The 27,234-nt window shown below is 38.9% G+C and overlaps 1 protein-coding gene across 2 annotated transcripts in view; it reads left to right on the top strand.

Moving 5' to 3' along the window:
- xrcc1 (X-ray repair complementing defective repair in Chinese hamster cells 1) overlaps positions 1-27,234 on the top strand; it is a 32,812-nt gene extending 5,578 nt beyond the window's left edge. The window contains exons 6-17 of one of the 2 annotated variants that reach the window (XM_047361786.1): positions 518-641; positions 846-952; positions 2,566-2,728; positions 2,799-3,033; positions 6,494-6,610; positions 13,571-13,652; positions 13,746-13,845; positions 20,801-20,855; positions 22,600-22,730; positions 22,996-23,086; positions 23,237-23,312; positions 26,055-27,234. In XM_047361786.1, coding sequence (XP_047217742.1) covers positions 518-641; positions 846-952; positions 2,566-2,728; positions 2,799-3,033; positions 6,494-6,610; positions 13,571-13,652; positions 13,746-13,845; positions 20,801-20,855; positions 22,600-22,730; positions 22,996-23,086; positions 23,237-23,312; positions 26,055-26,171 — 1,398 coding nt within the window. In that variant the 3' untranslated portion in view covers positions 26,172-27,234. Of the gene's footprint in view, positions 1-517; positions 642-845; positions 953-2,565; positions 2,729-2,798; positions 3,034-6,493; positions 6,611-13,570; positions 13,653-13,745; positions 13,846-20,800; positions 20,856-22,599; positions 22,731-22,995; positions 23,087-23,236; positions 23,313-24,898; positions 25,888-26,054 lie in introns of those variants that run through there. The other variant, XM_047361787.1, reaches the window with a different exon arrangement.

Here is a 27,234-nt window from a genome sequence, read left to right as displayed (position 1 = left end):
CACAAATGATTCTCCTACCCCAACATAGAACCTCTCCCATGGCCACCTCAAGGCTGATTATTCTTCTGAAATTTTCATTTTGGGATTTTTCTACAGCAGTAAAAGATGAATATAGTTTAAGGTGTCTTGCTGCTCTTATTTATTTATTTTAAACAAAGATGGAATTAGCATTGAATTTTACAACAATGAAAAAAAACAACAAAAAAAGCATATAAGATCTGTTGCTTGTGGTTTTTCTCCAGAGTTAAACCTAGAAACAATGATTAGTACATTTTTTACCACACCAGATATCCCCATGTTTGAAAAGGAGTGGATGGAAGTACAACTTAATGCCAAAGCCTTTGTGGAGGGCTCTGTGTAGGCTTTGATTGGATTCCAGGGTGCACTCAGTTGGAAATGTTTATCTATGAAATCATTTGTCAGATTGAAAACTTCCTTTGTAGTTGGAAACAAAATCACTTCCTTCTGTACCTGAATCTTCTGCTTTGGCACTGAAATCGTCCTTCTTTCCTGCCAGAAAGTGACAAAGCTGGGACAGTTCAGGGTAAAAGATGAGTCTCCTTCATCTGGCCCCAGTCTTCAGCCTGGCAGTCTCTTCTTCAATCGAGACAATGCAACAAAGCCAAGCACTTCAGTCAAAGGTAAAGCCATTTATTTAAATTTACAAGTCCAATCAATTCCTTTCGGGTGTTTGGGACTATAAAGCAGTAATTATTGAGCTCTAACTAGGTTTTATTTTAGATCACATAACTTTCCCAAAGGACAAGAGATTTGAAAGACTTGCTTTATTATTGGGGCGTCCTCTATGTTAATGGTTGTCTTGTTTTCTTTTTCTCTATTTTTAGCCTCTCCCCTGAGTGACAAGCTGAGCTACGCTGCTGCTGCTCTGCAAGCAGGAGGCAGCTCTCAATCATCAGGTCAAACCTCCACCTCCATCTCTGCCTCACCACAGGTACTAAAAGTCCCCCATCATTCTGTGCTCTGAAGGGCACCCACTAAACACCTGTTCATCAGTGAGCTTGTCTTTATTTAGTCCACAAGGAGGCTGAGAAGGTTGTAGAGGAGATGAAACCAGGCAGAAAAGCTGGAAGTAACTCGGGATCTCTAGGTGTTCGAAGGTTGAACATCCATGCAAATTTGACATACAACCAGATAATATGTGATAGGTGAAGTATTTCTTCTAAAATCTAAGTCTGACTCAAGCAGAAAAGAATAGCTTTCAGACATATTGAGCTGCGCTTTTGCCTGCAGCAACTGGCATTTTAAACTAATTAAAAAATTAAGTTTCTTATGTAAAGAACTTTCAGTGTGTGCACACATTAATAACCTAAAGTCTGTTTATGATCTTATGCCTAAAGTTAATTATTAACCCTCTTAAAAGTCAGCCTGAAGTTTCTATTAGCAGCAATCTTAAAGCAACCTTTTCTACTTGAATCCACTTTAGTAACGCAATCAAAATATGGTCCCCAGGGTGAGGAATTCCTTTATTTCCTCCTGTCATTTTTGACTTTTTAAAGAAAGGTATTTACCAACAGCCTTTTGGCCAAGTTAAAGATTGTTTATGTAAAAAAAAAAAAGCTGAATTTTTTTGGCTATATTTGTTCAGCTTAAGAGACAAAAATCCTTGTGTTTGCAGACAGATTGGTTTTAAGTTATGAAAAAAATAGTTTGATGGAAAAATTGCCTCTGCATCCTTTACAGACACTCTTTGCCTCCTAATGACCTTCGTTTAGCGTCAAAATGAAGTGAAAGTTGCTGATCGTCATTTTTGCTTTACCAACATGTCTGCCTTTAACAGAGAAATGCATTTGGTTTTAGTGCAACCATCTTAACAATAGATGCACATATATAAAAAACTTAAATAACAATAAAAACTTTAATCATGCATGTATTGCATGACTCCTTTCACTCAGAGATTCCAGTCCATTTCAGCTTTCCTCCAGGTAGTTGAGAATAACAGCCTGGCTGCAGTTTGGATGAAGGTTTCTTTAGACTTTCCAGCTACGATTACACAAACGGAAAATCTGTCCCTCCACACTCTTCCTGAACACTCTTGAGTGTTGCAACAACTCACAGTTGTGTCCGTGGCTATATTTAGGGAAGGTTTTTTGGGTCTAAACACTGGTGCAGAGTTCAAAGCTTCAGAGTTTTGAATTCTGCTTGGCTATTCATACCTTTTTAGCAAAAAGGGTGAATCTTTCAAGCATGAGAAAACTATCTCAACTGTGGAGAACTGGGGTGGCAACATCGTGTTTTTTTTGTTTTTTTCTTGCTGCTGGATGCATTCGTTGCAATGAACAAAATCGATGGTATTAGGGGTACGCACATTATGTATAAATATAAAAGCAATACATTACCCACGAAGGTAACGTTTGGGCGCAAATGGCTGCAAAGCAATAGGAAGGTTTGAAGTGTGCTTTATGCTAAAGTAAACCACACAGCACAGGTTTGTCAAAATTAACTGGTTGGTAGTTGATTCAGGTGAAGTTGGGAATCTTTTCAATAAACCAGTTTGTATCATTGTTTTACATCCTTGTTCTAATAACTTTGTCTTCTGTCATCAAGCCACCAGCAAAAAGGAAGTTTGAGTTTAGCAAAGAGCGACAGTCTGCCCCTAAACCTCCTCCGACAAAGAAAATGAGTCCGGCTGCCTCGCCAGAGACCAAAACTGCAACTCCTAAATATAAACCAAGCCCGGTTAGCACGCCTAGCCCAAGCAATGCCAAAGGTAGTGGTTTATTAATAAATATTTTTATTTATCTTAAAAAGAACAGCCTGACATTTAGTTGTCTCTTCAGCGTCATCAGCACAGAAATCTGCTGAGAAGAAGAAGGAGAGCCAGCCCAAACCGGAACCCAAACCGAAGACAAAGCCTAAGAGCGAGCATGATGTCCCATTTAATCGGATCCTGGAGGGGGTGGTGTTTGTTCTGAGTGGCTTCCAGAACCCTTACAGAGGGGAGCTGAGAGAGAAGGCGATAGAAATGGGAGCCAAGTATCGGCCCAACTGGACACCTGACTCCACACATCTTATGTGAGTAGTTCACCCCAGGATAATCACAAATCATATAATTATATATGTTCATGTTATCCCCACAGCTTACAAATACAGGGGTTGGACAATGAAACTGAAACACCTGTCATTTTAGTGTGGGAGGTTTCATGGCTAAATTGGACCAGCCTGGTAGCCAGTCTTCATTGATTGCACATTGCACCAGTAAGAGCAGAGTGTGAAGGTTCAATTAGCAGGGTAAGAGCACAGTTTTGCTCAAAATATTGAAATGCACACAACATTATGGGTGACATACCAGAGTTCAAAAGAGGACAAATTGTTGGTGCACGTCTTGCTGGCGCATCTGTGACCAAGACAGCAAGTCTTTGTGATGTATCAAGAGCCACAGTATCCAGGGTAATGTCAGCATACCACCAAGAAGGATGAACCACATCCAACAAGATTAACTGTGGACACAAGAGGAAGCTGTCTGAAAGGGATGTTCAGGTGCTAACCCGGATTGTATCCAAAAAACATAAAACCACGGCTGCCCAAATCACGGCAGAATTAAATGTGCACCTCAACTCTCCTGTTTCCACCAGAACTGTCCGTCAGGAGCTCCACAGGGTCAATATACACGGCCGGGCTGCTATAGCCAAACCTTTGGTCACTCATGCCAATGCCAAACGTCGGTTTCAATGGTGCAAGGAGCGCAAATATTGGGCTGTGGACAATGTGAAACATGTATTGTTCTCTGATGAGTCCACCTTTACTGTTTTCCCCACATCCAGGAGAGTTACGGTGTGGAGAAGCCCCAAAGAAGCGTACCACCCAGACTGTTGCATGCCCAGAGTGAAGCATGGGGGTTGATCAGTGATGGTTTGGGCTGCCATATCATGGCATTCCCTTGGCCCAATACTTGTGCCAGATGAGTGCGTCTCTGCCAAGGACTACCGAACCATTCTTGAGGACCATGTGCATCCAATGGTTCAAACATTGTATCCTGAAGGCGGTGCCGTGTATCAGGATGACAATGCACCAAAACACACAGCAAGACTGGTGAAAGATTGGTTTGATGAACATGAAAGTGAAGTTGAACATCTCCCATGGCCTGCACAGTCACCAGATCTAAATATTATTGAGCCACTTTGGGGTGTTTTGGAGGAGCGAGTCAGGAAACGTTTTCCTCCACCAGCATCACGTAGTGACCCGGCCACTATCCTGCAAGAAGAATGGCTTAAAATCCCTCTGACTACTGTGCAGGACTTGTATATGTCATTCCCAAGACGAATTGACGCTGTATTGGCCGCAAAAGGAGGCCCTACACCATACTAATAAATTATTGTGGTCTAAAACCAGGTGTTTCAGTTTCATTGTCCAACCCCTGTAGTAACATCCATTTACTGGACATCACGGTCATTTTAAAGGATACAGGTACATCTCAATAAATCACAATATCAAAAGTTAAATAATTTCACTCATAAATAAATACATTACACAGTTATATATTTCACATATTTGGCTTACAGCTAATTAAAACTGACAATTCTGTTCCTCAGAAGAATAGAAAAATAAAAAAGACAATTTAAAATGTGTCACTAAACCAGTTTGTACTTTTGGCCGCGTGGGTCCTGCTGAAATGTTAAATCTTTATCACCATAAAGGTTCTCAGCAGAACGAAGCATGAAATGTTTTGAAATTCCCTAGTAGATGGTTTCACTGGTTTTGGACTCGAGAAAACATTGTAGATCAACACCAGTAGATGGCAAGGCTCCCCACATCATTGCTGGCTGCTTAAACTTCACATCGGATCTCAAACAACTTGGATTCAGTGTGGCTCCATTCTTGCTCCAGACTCCGGGACCTTAATTTCCAAATGAAATACAAAATGTACTTTTATACAAAAAGAGAACATTGGACCACTGAGCAACAGCCCAGTCCATTTTCTCCTTAGCCCAGGAAGGACACTTCTGATATTGTATCTGGACCTAGCAATCCTCTCTCAAGACTGTGGTTATTCCTTTTGCTTGTAAAGCTTTTGCTACCAAACGTTTTCGTTCCACAAAACTTTCCATTTATATGCTTTGATACAGCACTCATCCACCTTCTTTAGAAATGGCTTTTTGTGGCTTATCCTCTATTTGTGTCTTTCTGGTGAATAGCTGAAGTCAGCAGTCTCCCCCATGAATGTGTAGGCCGACATCTCTCTGTTACCCCTTTCGATAATGTTCTAATTAACTGAAATACAACCAGCATGCTATTTCTGTGTAATTCCTGTCAAAGACAAATTGCATCTAGACAGACCAGCTTGTTTCCTCTGATGAATTGTTTTCAACGTCCATTTTATTCTCCAGAAAAAGATTTATATCTGTATGGACTTCATGTGGATATATTTGCATTTTCATTAAAAATCTCCAGCTCAACAAGTTATTTACGCAGGGTTTTTAAATTTCGTACCAGATTTGATTTTGTGCTGAAAAAGCAGCTTTGGTCTTATTTAGAAGACAAAAACACTGAAAACAAACCAAATGGTTGCAGTTAAGCATGGGTGGTCACAGACCCTGCTATATAACAGATCACACTGCAGACAAATCCTGCTTTAATGATGGCATAGCTCTGTGGACATAGATGGATGAAGCTTTAATAATTGAGAAATGTGGCAGTTTTGTATCAAAAGACAAATGAGAAGAGAGATCACTGCACCCTTTCTTCATTTGTAGACAGTTTGTCGAAGGTACAGAGTACATATAAAGTCCCCTGCAAGGCAAGTACAGAACAGGTTGCTGAGGGAATATCTCTTTCAAGCACACTTAATTTTAATGGACAGATGCACACGTCAGAAACGGGAAAATAAATCAGTTTTGGTCAAGAAATGTGCAGCTCTATGGTGTTCAGCTGGCATACTGAGAAAACTCACTGTGAGCACAGAATCGTCACTAATATCACATTTATAATAACCACATCATCAAAAGCTGTTAGAAAGGTTCCTCGCTGCAGTTCTCTGCAGACGAGCACTGCTTAGAGATTCTGTTGTGCAAAGAAACAAGATAAATGAGGAACAAATGCAAAAGAGCTGAGAGATAGGCCAAAAGATCGATACATCAGGAAACTGCACAGTGTAGATTAAAGAAAGTAGAGCAGGAATGAAACCTTACTGTTGTAGCTTAAATGGACTCGACAATTTTGTTTTAGATGTAAAAGAAAAGGCTATTAAATGTGCATTTCACCATATTTTCATTTACTCCTGGTAAACATTTTGAAACTGTCGGGCATGTTATTAGGAAAATTACCCACTCGGTTGGTGTTTAACATACAAACGTTACTTTTACATTATTCTTTCTTAATTTTCCCACTTGATTATTTTTATACACCCATGGTTTACAGGGTCAGAAATTCAGTTTGATGGCATTTTGTCGGACGTATCATCTTCCCTGTTTTGTTGTAAACATCTTTTTTGTTTGATTCTGCGTGCATGTTCCCGTCTCGGCCCATGATTCTCCAGCTGTGCCTTCGCCAACACGCCCAAGTACAGCCAGGTGAAATCAGCAGGCGGTATCATCGTTCGGAAAGAATGGGTGATGGACTGCCATAAGAAGAAACAGAAGATCTCATATAAATGGTAAGAAAGTCAGAAATTAGAGAAGTTGAGTATATTGAGTCCTAATTTTCACTGCAATCTTAATATGTGTAAAATGGAAACTACAAAAGCATGTTTGGATACAATATTTGGTATACTTCTATATTTCTAGTGACAATCAATAAAGTTCTGCATGCCAATAGTTTATTGTCCATTTAAATAGACAATCTCAGTCCCTAATGCCATTACACTTGATATTGTTGGTCATATTTAATTAATCATTTTGTCTTATCAATTTTATCTTCATGTGAGAGTAGCTGAACACAGAAATGCTTGACAAGCAAGGCAAAGTTTTTAATTTCAGTAGCTTAGATATTATGAGAAAGTTATTTGAAAGGATGAAGGATAATGGTTAAAAAAACTTCTAGCTTTTGAAATAGATGTTTCTAGACAGCTGTTATGAAACTCATGGTTTCTCAGTAGTAAAGCTGTTATAATTAAAACAATGTAACTATGAATGTGGGCGGGTTTTGTAAAGTAAAACAAATTAAACACGAGATCACCATTTAAGGAGATCTGAACAGTCCGTAGGGTAAAACTGTTTTCTTTTATGCGTTGTGATGAGTGACTGTTCACTTGATTTCATCTTCCAAGGTATGCCACTTTGGAGTTATGCCAAAATATAGAACCATACTTAAAGAGGGGAACCAGGCACTGTAAAGCCATAATGGGGCAGAGGCTGTTGATTTTGGGCAGCAGGACATTTCAGCTGGAGATTGGTGATGCATGCACTTTAAACTGGCCATGGTGGAGTGGGGCTTCTGTAAAGGGGAGATCGGTCTGCTTGGATCAGCAGAAGGAACTCTGCTAGATGAAAGTGTGTGACTTTAATTTGGTATGGGCAGTTCTGCACGATGCTGTGCTGGTTAATTTCAGACCCATATACAAGATGAACCGAAATGAGTCTGAAAGCTGTCAGAGAGAGACAGGACCTTGACCAGCACTCCTATTAGTTAACTGTTGAAAGCTTATTTTAGGGAAAAATAGATAAAACAAATTGTTACATATTTCCAGACACTTGAATGGTCTAAAAAATTTCATTTTACAGTTTTTATGTCTTTGTGTATCACTAATCCTCTGTTTTGATGCTATTACTACAACATTTGAGAGAACTGTCTCCCTGACATCTTTTGTCCATCCTGTGTGAAGAACAACAGCACCAGAAGTAAATAAACAGGGGCCTTGAAATTTGAGTCCTGATTGCTTCTGAGCACCAGATTTATGAACAGCTGTTTATTCGTACGCTGGGATTGACAAGAATATCGACACTGTTATAAATCACAACTGAAACGTCTCTTGCAATCACTTCTCTGCCCAAAGCTACACCGGTTTTGATAAGTGAGTCCATCGTAATGCTGTAAAGGAAAGAGAACATTGAGGGGAAATATGGATTGATTCATCTGATGTAATCATTGCAATAGTCATCAAAAACACATTTGCACGTTGTGCTAATGTTATCGTAACTGAAATATAGAACAAAGTTGTGAAAAAGTCTCATGCTAACATCAAATACATTAGGCCTCACCAGATTTTAATTTCAGACCTGCAGAGATGCTGAAACTCGTCCAAACGAGGACCCGGTAGGGATTTAGTAGCACAGAACATGTAAGTACAGTATGACTCCATGTCTTCTGAAAACACTCTTTTAGGCCGTGTCTGTTTTCCTGCCTTCTGCAGCCTGTCCTCAGCAATCTCACTGATTGAAACATCCAAAAATACTCCCACCACAGCAGGGATGCCCACTTGCTACGGAGAGCTCTGTAACCTTGAACAGACGATCCCTGCTGTGATCACAAATTCTGCCCGCCGAGCTCCAGCAGATCTCTAATTATATGCCTCGTTATGGCGGAGTGGTGGTGGGGGAGTTCCTGATGAATCTGTGTGTACTGAATAATGTAAGGCTAAAGTTTAATCTCAAACACTAGAAGATCCAAATTTAATTGGCATCATATTGTAAGGAGTTTTGGCCTTTCATCAAGACATTCCCACATACATACTGCCCCCCACTGTTTCCCATAGATTAACTCTTAACATAAATAATAAAATTCATGGACATGAAAGGGTCTCAGACTTCTCTTTTTTAAAAAGAAGGAAGTTAGACATTTTAGGTTTAGATTTTTTTCTTTTGTATTCAGCAGTCCAACTTCGCAGCAATTCTGCAGTCCAATCCGTGTTTCTGTACAATTCCAGCTATTAACATATGTAACAAGTTAGTAAGAAGTTCAAATACGTCAAGTTTAAACTTGTAGGTAAAAATATGTTTTTACATTTTATGCAAGCAAAGTTTTATTTGAATTTGAATATTCATGTTCATATATTTCAGTAACTCAATTCACTAAGTTAAACATATATATATATATATATATTATATATAGATTAATTACCTTTTCTTTCTTAATTATGGTGATTTTCTGCTTACAGCAAGAATATTCCATCAGACCAATAAGAAAAAAACATTTTTGATACAAAATGTGGGCTTAATGAAAGAAAAATTGTAATATCTGCTTAAAGATGATTATTTTCAATCGGTAATTTTAATCTGACAAATGAGCCTCATTGGAACACGTCATAATTTATTGACCATGAAGTAACACAAAGTATTGTATGGGGAAATAAAGGAACAGAGGTAAAGTATATTGCATTTAAAAAATAACATTAAAAGAACAATAGATAAATGTAAGCATCATTTTAAATGAAAAAAATGCATTATTTATCTTCATGGGAAAGCCACAGTTAACAAATTTAAATGGACCAAGAGGTTTTGCACATCTCAGATTTTTAGGAAGTTGGTTGTTTTGCTGAGAAGCGTAGAAGCTAAATGCTGTCTACCGTTGTTTAGCTCTGGTCCTGAGTCAACATTTCCCCGATGGCCTGAGGGGACTTGAGATGAAGCAAAATGCATGATTATTAATTGATTTAATATTTGCAGTTGAGAATGATTGTAATTGCTGATTATCCAGTTGGAATTAGAATATAAGAGATCATCACTCTTTGTTTGCCAAGAAAGGAGCAGTTCCATGACATTTTTTATAGGACACTCAGACTATCCTGTGAAATACAGGAGACATATCAGAATAGATGCAATTTCAATAAATCAAGCTGTATAAATTAAATACTGTTGCACAGCTGAATTTTTATCGTTGAGCTGTATTTTAAAATGCTGAAGAAGCAGAATAGAAATGAGAAGTTCACTGCAACCTGTTGTCATTCTCCCTCATTTTTGCCTTTTTCTGTAAATTTCCAGTTGTGATTGAGTGAACTTGCCCCCCCTCCCCAGTTCCCCTGCCCAGCACTGCTATTGTGCTGCGTGTGGAGTGTGCAGCTTTGATGATGTATTCTTTATTTAAAAGCTGCATCTGCTATGGGTAATTAAAAGAACCACTTACTTTGATGATGACAAGCACCCGAACAAATCTGCACACTCACGCTCTAACTGTCGTTTCTGAGCATCTGGAGGTAAACCGCGCAGCTTCGCTCTGCTCCTGACAGCCACGCAGGCTGTGGAGTGTTTGTAATAATCAGATTGTAACATCAGCTAAGAACCCAAGCAGACACTGCCTGCGTTGTCATTAGACAATCAGTGAGCATCGAGAAACACGAGGAGAAAACACTCGAGCAGCTCTGACATCGGCTAACAATTAAACCCAGCTATCAAACAAGTTTCCTTTTTAAAGAGTTTCGCAGCACTGAAAGTGGATAGTTCGGCCCAAATTATTAATGCAATCATGCGTTAGAAAATATTCTTAAGTACATAAAAGTACCTGCTGCACAAAATAATTATAATGTCAGAGTGATTCTGCCTACATGAAGCATTGACCCAGAAAGAGGGTTATCAGTTGAAGCTGTAGTAAATGATAAAACTAAATCAGCTACACTAGTGGGGATTATTGGTGATAACATTCAAGTGAGTGTAAAGCTTGTAATCTTTATTATACGAAGGAGGTACATGTCATGTTTTCCTTTCTAATAAAAGCCTTAAAGCTTTAATTTATATAGAATATATTTTGACCCTATTAATACATTTGTGATAGCATGAAATGATTTGCCCTTAATTTATATATCTTTTATTGGCATCAATAACTGACCCCATCATCTCAAAAGTAAAGATTTGCAGCCTTTGTTTACCTAAACAGATTTTGCTTTGTGTTATTTGATTGTTTGCCAGGCATTTTTGCTTTATTTTCAACACTTTTTATATTTTATCATTTAATAATGCATTTTTGAAATTGAAAAGGGATAACCAGTTATCAGAACAGAATATAGTTTCTTTATCTAGTAAATCATCATTATTGTGACTTTAAAATGTGGTTTTGTAGCTTTCTTGGCATTCTTACGTTTGGAACAATAAAATCACCAAAGCACCCATCACATTTATTAGAAGCCCCTGCTAAAGATGTGTTTAAGACATCCATGATTTCATATTTTATTTGCTGTTGCATAATCTCACAGTGAAAAATGAAGATCAGCAACATCTACATCACCTGAATAACATGTTCTCTTGCCTTTCCCAGTTTGACGAGGGAGTAAGGAAAATCAAACGAGCTTCTGTATCATATCATAATTAAGTTACAAGGACGAAAAATTCATGTTTTGTGGTTTACAAGTTCCTCTGGTGTCAAGTATTAGGGATTTGTTCTGTTACCGGTGGGTTGCCGGCTCGAACCCCCTGCTCCGTCCGTCTAAGTGGTTGTGTCCTTGTGCAAGACACTTCACCCACCTTGTCTGCTGATGGTGATCAGAGGGCCCGGTGGTGCCAATTTTATGGCAGACTCACTTCTGTCAGTGTGGCCCAGGGCAGCTGTGGCTACAATGTAGCTCATCACTGTCAGTGTGTGAATGTGTGGATGAATGGGTGGAAGAATGATTGTAGTGCTTTGGGGTCCTCAGACTTGATAAAAGCGCTATGCAAGTGCAGGCCATTTACCATTTTGTAGGATGTGTCCTTTAAAATTAGTTGGATAATGAGCCCATACAGTTACCCTGAAACAAAGTGCTCACATCATTTCTCCCAGCTATGATGAGAGAGGAATAATTCAGACATTTTGATCTTTTTGTGGTAGCAGTTCTTATTGTCACAACTTCATTTACTCCACTCTTCCATAGTCTCATTTGTCATTTTCCAATTTCCTGGTCTAAGCGGGGGTCAGTTAAATGTCCTCCTTCAGTGTGTGGTAAAATGATCCCATCTTATCTGTGGTATATCAGTTCTGTGCTTCAAAATCTCCCCACAGATAACTTTCGGCTGACTTTATAGTGGCTTGGGGGAATTGTCTAGGAAAGGTTGGTGGATGATTTACTCCTGGTCTGCAGGTAATATGGTTGTTTGAGGGCAGCTGGGATGGATTTTTCTGGTTCCTGCCAGTTTTGTACAGGAGTGTCTCAGTTAATTAGAATATCAATGAAAAATTATTTTATTTTAGTAACTGCTTTCAAAAAGATTCATTACACGTATATTTCAAGGATTTAATTCTGTTAATTTTATTGAATGTGGCTTACAGCTAATGAAAACCCAAAGTTGGGTTTCTCAAAGATTTTTATTATGTCCATGTACTGTACAATATATGTTTTTAATACATAGTTGGCGCTCCTTTTGCAAGAATTACTATGTCAAAGCGGTGTGGCATGGGGTGAACAGCCTGGGGCTGTGCTGAGGTGATAAGGAAGGTCAAGTTGCTTAAATACAAGCCATCAGCCCATCTGCATTGTTGGATCTGGTGTCTCTCATCTTCCTCTTGATAATACCCCATAGATTCTCAATGGGGTTTAGGTCCTTGGAGTTTGCTCCAAGCACAGTGACATCATGGTCATTAAAGCAGGTATTGGTGCTTCTGGCAGTGTGGGCAGGTCCTGCTGGAAAATGAAATCAGCATATCTACACAGCTTTTTGGCAGAGGTAAGCAAGAAGAGCACTAAACTGACTTTGGACCTTGTTAAAACACATTGAACCCACAGCAGCAGAAGACATGGCTCATGACATGTGCTTCTGCACTTTCCCTCCAGACTATGGGACTAGGGTTGCAAAATATTAGGCAAATGCACAATAGGCAATAGTATTGGTCCACACAGGTGGATTTCATTTTACTAATTTCTTTTTATATATATTTTTTTTCTCATTTAAATTTACAAGCAGATCCATCACCTAAAATAAAATGAAAGAAAAACGAGTAAATTACAGGCTGGAATGTAACAAAAAAGGTAAAAATTCAAGGGGGTTGAATACTTTTACAAGGCACTTTGAGTACTACTTCTCTGAGTAACTGAGTTTTGAGTTTTTAATTAGCTTTAAACCAGAACCTTTAAAATGAACAGAAATGAAAACTTGAAATATCAGTGTACAATACTTCTGTATGAGTTTCACTTTGATTAATTAATGTAAAAAATGAAGTTCTCTATGATAACTTTTCTAATTCACCTGAATATGTCCCAATGAGTTTCTGTATAGTTAACTGTTATTCCCTTTCTAAATCAGAATTTCTGTGCAGGCTTTAATCTGTGAAAAGAAAATTGAACAAAGTAATTATTATTTTAATTTGAATTAGAGTTTTGGGAAGCTCTAGATTAAATAAAAATCCAGTTTGATAATTGCACTTTGCAAAACCACCAATACCTTTAATTATGAATCCCTTTTATATTTTTTTGTCTTGGATTGCTTTCTTTAAAACAGATTCTTGCCTCTCTTCTGAAGATTAAATCTGTTTTAGGAGACTGCTAGCATATTATTCTGAGGCGCTGGTGATGTTTTAAACTTTAGGACACATTGGCTCATTCACCTGGAGAAAAATGTTTGAAACTTGCTTTTTGTTGCAGACTAACCAGTAAGGGACTCATTACACTTTGAATCATGTTGTAAAGCAGATGGGGAAACGCGATATATTGCTCAGCTGTTCTTTTCCCTCTGGCCTTTCATCATCCTGACACATTTTGTTTCTTGTTTTCCGTCAGCTACTTGATGGATGGAGCCGAGTCAAGCTCGGAGAGCGAAATGGAGGTCGACGACCAGAGTGAAGAGGAAATGGAGACAAAGGTCAATGTGTCTTAAAAGTGACCCAATAAATATTGTAGTGGAATAAAAACAATCTGTGAGAGTTAACAATCTGCCACCCTGCTGTTCATGCAGACTCCACAGAAGCAGGAGAGACAAGTCACTCCAAAAAAGACACCAGAGAAAAATGATGAGGATGATGAATTTGGGGGCTCAACTGATGTGGATGAACCAGGTAATCAGTCAAAAGAAATGTTTTTGGGAACAACTGCATGTTTAAACTCTAAAATATAGTTTCTGCTGCTTTGTGACCAAAGCTCACCTGAGATGAAGACAATGACCAGGTTTAATTATAAAGGTGGAAGTGGAATAAGAGTAATAAAGAGGAAATTGGGTACACACAATATTTAAGTAGCATGTTGTTTGGATACAGAGCAAGTCCAAAAAGAATCGAAAAATGTTCTTACTTTTGTAACTTGTATTATAAGGCCAACATAAGCGTTTATTTAAGGACTGTTTATGAAAACAGTTATGCGAAGCTAATTCTAATGATTGACACAAAAAAGCAACAACTTAAATAAAAGTAGAAACTAAAGGAAACGCTTTTGTTTTCCAAAGAACGTCTATATAAGACCCTCCATCTGCATGCACAAAGTCCATGCATAATTTACACACGTCGAGGGTCCTACAGTTTTAAAGAGAGTCTTCTTTTTTTGCAGATTATTTTTGCATTAGATTGCTTTGAATCTCTTTTTTTTCTCCTCTGCCAGTGTATGAAGCCCTCTTCTCATTAAGGCTAAGTTTTCCTTCCAGTGTTGCAGACCAACTCAGACCTTAGTTGAGTATTAGTATAAAGTTCCAGTCAGCATGTGTGCACTTACACTGACACTTACACTGAAAAACACGGCTCATGGATCACCTCCTCATTCACCAATTTTAATGATTCCTTCGCTCTCTGTCCCAGTCTCCGAACTCCTAAACGCCAGATAAAAACAGTATCTGTGCATTCTCATCATTCTCAATTGTACATAGTTTTTTTTTACTGCCGATTAGCAAATATTAATCTTGTATAGAAATAAAATCTTATTGCATGGTTTCTATAATAGCCTTCTTTTTTTCTGAAAGGCTATTATAGCCTTTCAGAAAATCGTACTGAGGACCATGCACGCTGTCAATCAAAATCCCCTGTTTCTTACATCAAAGCTTATGCTAATTTCGTACATTCACTGAGCTCAGCAATTGCTGTTCCTCATTATTTATTAAATTCCCCCAAAAGTACCAAAAAAAGAAATGAAACCTCAAGGCTAAGTATAAGTTGTCCTCAAGTTTGCCTTTTTTTTTTACCACTTGTTATGCCCCTGTCACATTACTGCATATCAGCTTTTCGTTTCACTGACACAGGAAGACAAAATGCCATAGGAATTACCTTACTCTGCATTTGAGACTGTGCACACTTTGATCCCCAGCTAAGAAGGCTGCCACTGATTCTTGGAGATGTCCAAGAATTCTGCATCAGTGCCAATGGTCCACACGCTCTACCAGCTACCAAATTGACGTAGCTGCGCCTTAAATATCCCAGCATTACTTAAACTCATGCCATGCTATGCGGACACTTTACTCATGTCAGCATGCTGGATGTTTGAAACTGAAAGTAAGGCCTACTTTCTCATTAATTTGGCTAATAAATATCTGAACACTTGGGGGGCCCTAGTGAGAGCATTATACTGTTATTCCCACTCAAATACCACACCTTCCAAATATACATACAGGTGCTGGTCATAAAATTAGAATATCATCAAAAAATTGATTTATTTCAGTAATTCCATTCAAAAAGTGGAACTTGTATATTATATTCATTCATTACACATAGACTTTCAAATGTTTATTTCTTTTAATTTTGATGATTATAACTGACAACTAATGAAAACCCCAAATTCAGTATCTCAGAAAATTAGAACATTGTGAAAAGGTTCAATATTAAAGACACTTGGTGCTGTAAGGATTATGATTATTGATTAATTAATATTTATCAAAAATTATAATTTAAAATCATAATTTGAGAAAAAAAGAATTAATTTCTTAACCAAAAATCATTACTTACAAATAGAAATCAGAGATGTCCTCTGGTGTGGTGATTATGGGCTCAAAGCTCTTTAATAATTACAAATTATTAACCAAAACCACCAACTGTCACTGTTTATTCAACCACTTCACCAAAAGTGGAGGGTCTTCGACCTTGTTTTGACAGATAAATCACTCTTGCACGAAATAAACACAATCGATTCTCTTAATTATATATACAGTACCGCCCAAAAGTTTGGACCCACCTTCTCATTCAAAGAGTTTTCTTTATTTTCATGACTATGAATATTGTAGCTTCACACTGAAGGCATCAAAATTATAAATTAACACATGTTGAATTACATACTGAACCAAAAAGTGTGAAACAACTGAAAATATGTCTTATATTCTAGGTTCTTCAAAGTAACCACCTTTTGCTTTGATTACTGCTCCGCACACTCTTGGCATTCTGTTGATGAGCTTCAAGAGGTAGTCATCTGAAATGGTTTTCCAACAGTCTTGAAGGAGTTCCCAGAGATGCTTAGCACTTGTTGGCCCTTTTGCCTTCACTCTGCGGTCCAGCTCACCCCAAACCATCTGGATTGGGTTCAGGTCCGGTGACTGTGGAGGCCAGGTCATCTGGCGCAGCACCCCATCATTCTCCTTCTTGGTCAAATAGCCCTTGAACAGCCTGGAGGTGTGTTTGGGGTCATTGTTCTGTTGAAAAATAAATGATGGTCCAACTAAACTCAAACCAGATGGAATAGCATGCCGCTGCAAGATGCTGTGGTAGCCATGCTGGTTCAGTATGCCTTCAATTTTGAATAAATCCTCAACAGTGTCACCAGCAAAGCACCCCCACACCATCACACCTCCTCCTCCGTGCTTCACGGTGGGAACCAGGCATGTAGAGTCCATCCGTTCACCTCTTCTGCGCCGCACAAAGACACGGTGGTTGGAACCAAAGATCTCAAACTTGGACTCATCAGACCAAAGCACAGATTTCCACTGGTCTAATGTCCATTCCTTGTGTTCTTTAGCCCAAACAAGTCTTTTCTGCTTGTTGCCTGTCCTCAGCAGTGGTTTCCTAGCAGCTATTTTACCATGAAGGCCTGATTCACACAGTCTCCTCTTAACAGTTGTTCTAGAGATGTGTCTGCTGCTAGAACTCTGTGTGGCATTGACCTGTTCTCTAATCTGAGCTGCTGTTAACCTACAATTTCTGAAGCTGGTGACCCGGATGAACTTATCGTCCGCAGCAGAGGTGACTCTTGTTCTTCCTTTCCTGGGGCGGTCCTCATGTGAGCCAGTTTCTTTGTAGCGCTTATATATATATATATATATATATAACAAGCGAGAACATATGTCTGCATCACACAAATCTAAGAGATTAAGTTTTTTGTGATTAATTTTATTCCCTTCAACAACTGGAGCCTGAGAATTAGACAAAGGGGCTAAATATTATAAACTACTTGGAAGTAGATGAGTTGACAACGCCCCTGCTAGATAAGGCAAGAGTAAGAAACCATGCAGTTTGGCTGAAAGCGAGAATGGAGTAGAGCAGTAATGACTGCAGAGGGACTTGTGCATGATTCTCATTTCTATGTTAATGCAAGGCCCCAAGTAGAGTGCTGAGGTGCATCATTAAGGAGAGACAATGGTCTCTGACCCACCAACACACCATGCTACATGAGGACTGCATTTTAAAGAGAGCTGCCTCCCCACTTCAACAACATAGGTTGGCAATAACTGTGTTGCCAGCAAGGTTACATCAAATGAAAAGCTTATGTTTATTTCATAGAAATGTGGATCCACCTGGCATTTTAATTAGACATTAAACTCCTCTCCACAGATGGAAAGGAATTTCAAGCAGATTTAACTCTTGCACGTATTAAAGTTAATTAGTTTTACGATTAGGGCCAGAGTGCAGTCAACACAATTTGCTCTCACTGAATTCATATGTTGAGTTGCAAAAACAAATATTTAATTTACAAATACACTGCTCAAAAAAATAAAGGTAACACTCAAATAACACATCCTAGATCTTAATGGATGAAATATTCTCATTGAATACTTTGTTCTGTACAAAGTTGAATGTGCTGACAACAAAATCACACAAAAATCATCAATGGAAATCAAATTTATTAACCAATGGAGGCCTGAAAAATTCCCAAAATTAAGGTGGAAAAACACACTACAGGCTGATCCAATTTTGATGTAATGTCCTTAAAACAAGTCAAAATGAGGCTCAGTATTGTGTGTGGCCTCCATGTGCCTGTATGACCTCCCTACAACACCTGGACATGCTCCTGATGAGACGGTGGATGGTCTCCTGAGGGATCTCCTCCGAGACCTGGACTAAACCATCCACCAACTCCTGGAAAGTCTGTGGTGCAACGTGACGTTGGTGGATGGAGCGAGACATGATGTCCCAGATGTCAAGTCAAGTTCATTTATATTGCGCTTTTCAGCAACAAAGCACTCAAAGCGCTGTACATGAGGAAAAACATTACAATGATACAGAAAATCAAACACAGAAAAACAAATCAAATGACATTAATAATCCTTGGGAGTTTACTGGTAAGAGCTGGTTCTAATCCAATCTTTCTAATAGAGGTAATTAGCTAATTAAGTCCTCTGTGGTAAGGAATTAATCCTGTGCTAGAAGAAAAATGATAATATTAATCCTTGAGGTCGCTGGTATGAGGCAGTTGTGGTCCCATCATTCAAATAGTAACAGTCATGGCCACTCACTGAAGTCTAAGTAGAGAAGCTGGGTCACTGGTAGGTCCAAACCTTTTAAATACTAATAATGTTTGGCTTTCACTGGTATGAAATTGTTGTAATACAATCCTTCTAAAAATCTATGAATCCTTCTAAGAAATGTACAAATCTCTGGTTGTTGGTGTAAAAACAGCTGTAGTAAAATTTTCAAATTCTAATAATTTTTAGGCTTTGCTTGTAATCCTTCTGAGAAATCTGAAAATCTATGAAAAGTAATGAAATCACACATTTGGGTTAAAGTAAGATAGGAGGAAAAAAAAATCATATTTCAGACTCTATTAGCAGAATAAAGTCTGAAATAGTACAAAAAAAAACCTCAGCAGGGGTAAGCAACACACACATAAGTAAAGATTCAGCAAGGGTACGGTGGAATCTTGAGGATGTGAAGTCTGAGTGTGTTTGCAAGAATTAGACCGTCAACACTGATAGAAGCGCCATTGTCCTTGAGAAGAGAAGTGGAAGTTTTATCAGTCGGCTGCATAGTCCTATCAGCACACAGCTGGTGGGGAAGAGCGTCGTGTTTATATAACATCCAGGAGACATTTTGTCGACAGCCAGTTAGCAGAAGTTGCCAAGGCCACGTTGGGGCACCGGATTTAGAAAAACAATAAATGTTGTGGTTCAGGCAATTGCGAATTTCCAACCACCTTAAGAGTTTTACTGGTATGTCTCAATTGCAAATCCAAATAGCCAAATTTCTGGTATTTTCCACAGATCTAGACGTAAAACTTCTCCAAGATTATATCCTTTAACCTCTGAGTCCAACCGCTGCCAGGCTGTGATTCTGTTCAAGCTTACGATCCTGCTCTCTTGACATATCAGTCTGAGTGTTGATCGCTCTACAGACTCCATCTAACATCGCAGGCAGCTTTGGAATCCTTTGAACAGCCGCCCACGTTTTGCGAATCACTCGATAAGCCAGGTAACCACCAACTACAAAAAGCAGAAATCCTGTTATCAAAAGTCCAAATATGTACACGTTTTCTACGTCCGCAACTGACATTGTAGTCAGGTACACAATCTTCCACTGCTGCCAAGAATCCATTGTGTATCCTGAGAAGAACGTCCCATCTGGACAAGACGGTCTCCTTTACCCTGTCTTCCCATTGAAAAAAAATTTGATCAATTACGTTGAGAGTCCACCTGACCAAATCCATAATTTACAGATTTGGAGCATATGCAAAGCGGGGCTCTGAGAAAGATACAGACAAAAAGCAGAAGCAGGGATCAGCAGGGAGGGAGGGAGAGAAAACGTGTGTGTCTTCCACCGAGAGCAAGAGAAAAGCTGTCCTCAATCAGATTCAGGTCTGGGGAACGGGCGGGCCGGCCCATAACTTCAACGTCTACATCTTGCAGGAACTGCTGACACACTCAAGCCACATGAGGTCTATCATTGTCCTGCATGAGGAGGAACCCAGGGCCAGCATATAGTCTCACAAGGGGTCTGAGGATCTCATCTCGGTACCTAATGGCAGTCAGGCTACCTCTGACGAGCACATGGAGGGCCACATGAGGTCTATCATTGTCCTGCATGAGGCGAATTTGTCAATCCTGGTGTTCTCTGGCAAATGCCAAGCGTCCTGCACGGTGTTGGGCTGTGAGCACAACCCCCAGTGGATGTCAGGCCCTCATACAATCCTCATGGAGTCGGTTTCTAACCGTTTGTGCAGACACATGCACATTTGTGGCCTGCTGGAGGTCATTTTGCAGGGCTCTGGCAGTGCTCCTCCTGTTCCTCCTTGCATAAAGGCGGAGGTAGTGGTCCTGCTGCTGGGTGGTTGTCCTCCTACAGCCTCCTCCACGTCTTCTGGTGTACTGGTCTGTCTCCTGGTAGCGCCTCCAGGCTCTGGACCTTACTCAGACACCAAACCTTCTTGCCACAGCTCGCATTGATGTGCCATCCTGGATGAAATGCACTACCTGAGCCACTTGTGTGGGTTGTAGAGTCCGTCTCATGCTACCACGAGTGTGAAAGCACCACCGACATTCAAAAGTGACCAAAACATCAGCCAGAAAGCATAGGTACTGAGAAGTGGTCTGTGGTCCCCACCTGTAGAACCACTCCTTTATTGAGTGTCTTGCTAATCGCCAAAGATTTCCCCCTGTTTTCTATTCCATTTGCACAACAGCTGTGAAATTGATTGTCAATCAGTGTTGCTTCCTAAGTGTACAGTTTGATTTCACAGAAGTTTGATTTACTTGGAGTTATATTGTGTTTAAGTGTTCCCTTTATTTTTTTGAGCAGTGTATAATTCCCTGCAAGACTTTTTGTTTCCTCCATCAGAGTAAATCTGGTATTTCAGGGACAACCTCGATGATTTGCTTAAAACATTTTGTTTTCACAGGAGAAGATGAACGTGATGATGAATCTGGAGTGGATACAGAAGATGAGCTGCAGAGGTAACCAGAGGAAATCCCTCAGACTGATTGTAGTTCTTAGGTTGGGTGTCATAAATGTATCATTTTATCTTATTTTCAGATGTCTTGTCTAACTTTAGCACATTTTCTATGAATTAATTTGTAAATACAATTATAACATAGTACATACTTGAACTTTAGCATCAAAAAGTAAACAATGTGTATTTTCGGGGAGGTGTGCTGATTTAAATAAGGGAAAAAAACAGTATCTGTTCTCTAAAGATGAAAATCAGTCTGTACCATTGCTAGTTTGCTATTATGTTTTACAAATGTTATTTATAACGAAATACACACTTAATTGTAACTCATTTAACCATGTATTAGTGAGTAGTAGTTTCCTTAAACTTTTTCTCTTCTCCAGCTGATGACATCTTATGAGGCAGATTCACTGGAAATGTCGAATACTGCACATTCAAAACATTTTTAAAGCATCTCCGTCCTTTATATTTTGTTTCCAAACAGCCAGACTATCTTGTAATCTTTTAAACTGGCTGTGATTAGAGATGCACAGAGAAATCGGTTCATTGGAATTGTTTTTTGTTTTATTTTTCAGCTTGACTGGCCCTGATGGGCAACAAGCTGGTCAGAAACTATACAAAATAGTATCTTTTACATACCTAAGTGTTAGCAGATCACGCTTACAACACCCTTTTGGTATGGAAGTTGGTACGGAAGGAAGTCCACTCATAGTTAGATATTTTTACAATTAGTAAGGTTTCGGAAGATTTCAAGGAAAGTGTATTTTGTACCATATATCGGTACATGTCCGCGGTTCATTCAGGTTCCTAGAGCAAGCTAATCACAGGAAGCCTGAGCGTATTACAGCAAAGTTTCTCTGTTTTAACCTTCTGATCTTTCACCCTCTGTCCTGGAACATGTTTAATTTAAAGATGTTGGCAACATTTTTGACCTTTTGGATTTGAGGTAAGGGCCTACCTTTTACTGGGAATACCGAAGAAACTGCTGTTTGCAATTAGTATTATCAGATGACAAAGAGGATTTAAAATGTCAACGGTATAATCATTGTGTTCTGGTCTTAAAATGTTTTGTTGCTACTCTATCAGCTAAAAACCGATCAGTGCTTCTTTCATTGCGATCAATGTTTTTGATTGTTGTTTCTTTTCATTGGTTTCTGTCCAGTTCCTCTACCTGGTAATGGAAATATATTGGGCAGCGTGTGCTTTTTATTCATAAGTGAATAAAGAAGACAAGTGGAAAATAATAGAATAGGTTTCACAGAAACTAATTGGAGATCTCCAGCTGATGAACAATATTTGAAAGTCATGTCTTTAAACAGTAGGGGGGCATCCATTATCTTTCAGTTGAGGACCTTATAAGAGAATCTATTAGTTTATTCTGAAATACTGTGTTATGTTTGCCGAGCAGTGTAGAAATAAGAACAAATAATCTCTCTGAAAAGAGACATGATGTTGGTAAATTGCTTGCTGGCACAGCATCGTTAGTTTTGGAGCCCGTTAGATCTCATTCATTCATAGGTCACATTTGCATGGCATCTACTGCATACATCCTTTTTCCATACTTCCTCGAAGATTTTGGTAAAGACTTTTAAGAAATTAAGGTTATTTGGATGGAGCATATATAAAATGTAGGAGGGTTTAGGTGTATTGCTCCACATTTTTGTTGCGATAAAACAAAAACCGTTCATTTTTTCCTTTTGCGATGATCATTGAAAGATGTGGCCTACCATGTATTCTTCCTGTCAAAGGGTGGAGAGCAGGCAGAAGAAAGCAGCTGGGGAAGAATCATCGGTAAAAGAGGAGGACCCGTACAGTGGGTCGACGGATGAAAACACAGACGCTGAAGCAGAAGAGGATCATCCTATCCCTGAGCTGCCAGGTACGTCTGCCTTTGCTCCTATCTAGGTGTCTTCCTGTCTCTGTTATTCATGTTCTGCTTATGAGCACACATCTGTCTCTGATGGCTTAATGCATGAGATGCTGCAGCTGCTCACAAAATTGATGGCCAAACACAAACACCAAAGTGTCTTCTGTTTGCTTTTGTACTCCCTCTCTTTTGACAAAAGGCAACTATAAATTTCTGTTCTCCTTATTGTGTTGTCTAGACCTGCCTCGTTTGTTGAAATTTAGTTTTGTTTTTCCAGATTTCCTCAAGGGAAAGCACTTTTTCCTTTATGGAACGTTCCCAAACAACGAGAGACGACTACTTCTGCGGTACATCGTTGCCTTTAATGGGTAGGAGAAGACTTTTGTGTTCTACAAATCATTTCAAAAACTGAACTTTTTAATCAGGTACTTGCCAGATAACACTGAATCACCAGAATCCTGGCAAAGGGACAGTATATTCAGTTTCAATGACATATTCCACTGCTGTGTTTTCTTCAGTGTGATCGAGGACTACATGTCGGAGAAAGTGCTGTTTGTTGTGACCAGTGAAGGATGGCACGAGTCCTTTGAAGATGTAAGTTCTCTTCCTCTGCAACGTAATTTAATGAAGATGTTCAACAGAAATGTAACATTTAACAGTAGAATTAATGTATGGACTCACACACAGAGTGCACCTCTAAAACTGCTTTTAAAACCATCAAAACCCTCGAAAGATGCAATCCTAGCATTGATGAAGAGTTCAATACACAGTTACCATTTTGCAGAACAGGTCTGTCCTTCACATAAAGTCCTTTGTGTACACCGTGTTTCAAATCAACTAACAAATCTAACAAACCCTTACTATAAAGATCCTGAATGGTCTTAGATAGAGGTATTATTTTGGAACCCTACTGAAAATGAAGAAATATCATAACCTTTAGTAAAATATCAGAGTGCTTACACAAACCTTTTAAGCAAAAAATAACATAATATAAATGCTTTTATTTAAACATAAAAATAGTACTTATTCCTACTGCTGCTGCAGTTAATTTTTTCAAACTTTTAGTTTAGTTAATTTTTTACACCTAGACGTAGCCAAAAGTACTCCCATTTTTGTTCTGCTCTACAAGCCAAATGTTGGCAAGGCAAGGCCAGCACAGCACAGACCACTGAATGTTTCTGTTCACAGCACCTTTCTTTAAAACAATTATGAGTTCTATGGATTTTGGCATGTATTCACTGCATGATTGGAGTTTGCTTTCTTCCATGCTCCATACAGTCAGAGAAAACTATTTAAATGACACCTCCTCTGGCATCCCAAAAACACCACTTTGAACTGAACGAATGGCATGACAAAAATGTTAAAGCTGCAGTAGGTAACTTTTGTAAGAATGCATTTTTTATATATTTGTTAAAACTGTCGCTATGTCCTGACAGTAAAATATTAGATAGATAAACTGTGAAAAAATCAAGCTCCTCTGGTTTCTCCCAGTGGTCCTAGTGCCATTTGCGGAAACACACCGCTCCCAGTCAGAAACAACCAATCAGAGCCAGGATTAATGTCTTGGCAGTGTCAATCACACTTGTTTACGAGCTACTCACACCCCTGGCCCGCACAGTGTGTACCATCGTTGTAGCTAAAGATTGCCGGTGTGCTGCAGCAGTGGTAATGGTAGAGAAACAAACTAACTACAGGAAAACTGGCCATTTCTCGAGTGGAACCTGCTCAGAAAACAAAGACCGATGAACAGAAGAAGACTGATGACAAAAAGCAAGCTGAGCATTCCTAGTAGGTTCCGCTGTGGGGAAGGAGCTGTAGAGGGAGGACTGTAGCATAGCAGAGAGCAAGAGGGAGGGACCTGTAAGTGGCGCGTTTTCACATTTTTAGGCAAAGTCCAGTATAAACTCCCTTATGCAGCTTTAAAGCTCATTATATTATTCATAAACCTAATAAAAAGTGCCTCATAGAACAGGCTATTTATTGATGGTTAAACAGACCAAACAGGTGAGTTCTGGAGCTGTCCAATTTGATCGATTCATTATAAATTCAGATATTCTCAGGTGTTTCTAACATTATAAACATCGTTAACAAAATGTATTTCAAGGTTTCTTAAAAACATTTACAACTTTTTTTGTTTGATTTTTTTATTTATTTTTTTTTGTTGCTCACATCGATCACAGGCGCTGATGGAGAATTGTAACCTGAATTTTGTGAAGCCCGCATGGATTTATGCGATCAATGAACGCCAGAAAATGCTGCCCTATCAACCTTACACTGTCGTGCCCTGAAAAATGTACAAAATGGGGAGTCTGACTTACTCACTTCAACTCCGGATGAAGATGCAGATGGGGAAAGTCATACTTCTTATTCTAACCACTTCAAACAAGCAGTAAACCATTATTTGATCATTTATGTTTTTACACTGACTTATGTGATGGTAATGAAGTAACTTTGATGTTTTCTCCACAGAGATGGTTGTTAAATTGTCTCCCTTGAGTTAAATGATAGAACTACTTATTGATTTATTTTATTTGCTCTCCTTTGTAAGAGTTGTTAGTCACAGCCAGGCAAGAAAGAATCATCCTTCATGTGTAGCTCATCACTTGGACATTACAAAAGGGAGCAAAATTCCTGATTCAGGGCTTGTTAGGGTTTCTGGACTGTCTGCTGCTGCTCCCCTCTGCAACCTCAGGCTACAGGATGGGAATGAGTAAAGATGGTGTCTGACTGCCAGTGGCACTGATAAGAGACTCGCTGTTAGACTTTATGACATCAACCCAAAGTCAAGTGAAAGGTTGAAGCTACTTAATGCTGCAAAAGTAACTTCAGGAATACAGAAATTTGACTAATAGTAAAAACTGGTGTTAGGGGATGTGGGTAGAGGGGGGTTCTGTTTTATATTTTATATTCTGTTACGGTGACTGCTTTCTTTGTTTGAAAAAGATGGGTAAATATGTGTTAAGAAGACAATAAATAGCCGGTCCAGATTTTACATCATTGTTGATATTTTATGAATGCCTTCCTAATTTATGCGGTTTTGTAAAGCATATTGTCTGGGTTCTCATCCGTCAACAGCGGCTTGTTTGATTGTCTGTCTTAAGATGTTTTTCTTACTGCTGTAGTACAAATTTAATTATTTTGTCCAAATAAAAAAAGGTTTTTAATTAAACATATAGTTGTCGTTGCGTATTAATCCGACTTTTCACTCAGCCGCCCTCATTTCTCTCTAGCTTAGACTCTGCTTGCTGCTTGAGAGCCTCTTCTTTTTCATTCCCTCTCTGATCTCAAGTCTTCTCTCCACTCTAATTTACTTCTCCTCTTTTTTTGTGCCCATAGCCACTGGGTCTCCCAACACTTCAGTCAAGAGGATTAGAAGGATGGTATGTGGATGAGAGATGGGGAGGTAGGAGAGTTACAGGGGAGACTGAAAGCAGGAAAGATGAAAAGGTCTAAATTCTCAGCCAGGATGCATTTTTAAAGCAGCCGAGTATTTGATTGTCTGGTTGTATTTTTTAGGTGAGGGCTCTTCACACACACATACAGCCAAGAGTGTAGTATGTTTTAGCTGTTTCCTTCTTTTGTGCTCCGGTTTGCTTTTCATGATGGGCTGAGTTTAGGGTCAAACTCATTTATGTGCTAAAGTTAGAAAATGTAATGCCTGTAAAGGTGTTAGCCAAATGCGCGGCCTTTTTTATTTAAACTCATTTCCATCACCTTGGTGACAGGAAGTGTGAGCTGCTTCGAATTTGTTTTTTTTAAGTAGCACTTTCCTCCTCATGCTTGGCACCTCAATTTGTTCACACAAGATTTATTCTTTGCTTGTCACAAATTGTATTCCCCTTGTGAAGCTTAGCAATGTCTGTATGAGAAAAACCTTTTGGCAACGGTTACATTTTGGTTGACTCATACATCCTAAGCATCTTTACTCATGATAAACAGATTGTTGCACCTTGAGCAGACAGGCTTTTGTTTTGTTCCGTTTTCTTTCAAATTATATATACCGTATATATATATATATATATATATTTTTATTTTTTTTACTTTTACCTTTTTATGTTGCATTTTTTTTTTATTATAACAACTGTATTATAATTGTTTTTGAGTTATATTTATTTGACTTCAAGGTTTGTTTCTAGTGGTTCATAGTATGTGTTCATCTGCCTTGCTACTGCAAGACTCCCTCAGAGATTTTACTACATCTAGATACCCTGTATGGCTGACAGTATTCCCTTGTCTGCCTTTACACACATGAACTTGAGTCATCTCCTATTCTTGGTTTCAATATGGTGTCCCTTTGCAGCTAAAACGGCTACAGCTCTTCTAGGGAGGCATTTTCCAAGGTGTACTTGTCTGTTTATGTAAATATTTGCTTCTTTTTTTTTCTTCAAAACGCATATTTGTGAGGTCAGACACTAGTGTTTTATGAGATGGCGTGGCTCCCACAATTTTCTCTGAATCATCCCAGAGGTGTTCTTTTGTATTGAGATCAGAACTCTTTGCATGCCATTAAAGTTCT

Source organism: Girardinichthys multiradiatus, chromosome 3 (assembly GCF_021462225.1).
Source record: "Girardinichthys multiradiatus isolate DD_20200921_A chromosome 3, DD_fGirMul_XY1, whole genome shotgun sequence".
Lineage (NCBI taxonomy): Eukaryota > Metazoa > Chordata > Actinopteri > Cyprinodontiformes > Goodeidae > Girardinichthys > Girardinichthys multiradiatus.
This window is presented reverse-complemented; position numbering and strand designations above follow the sequence as displayed.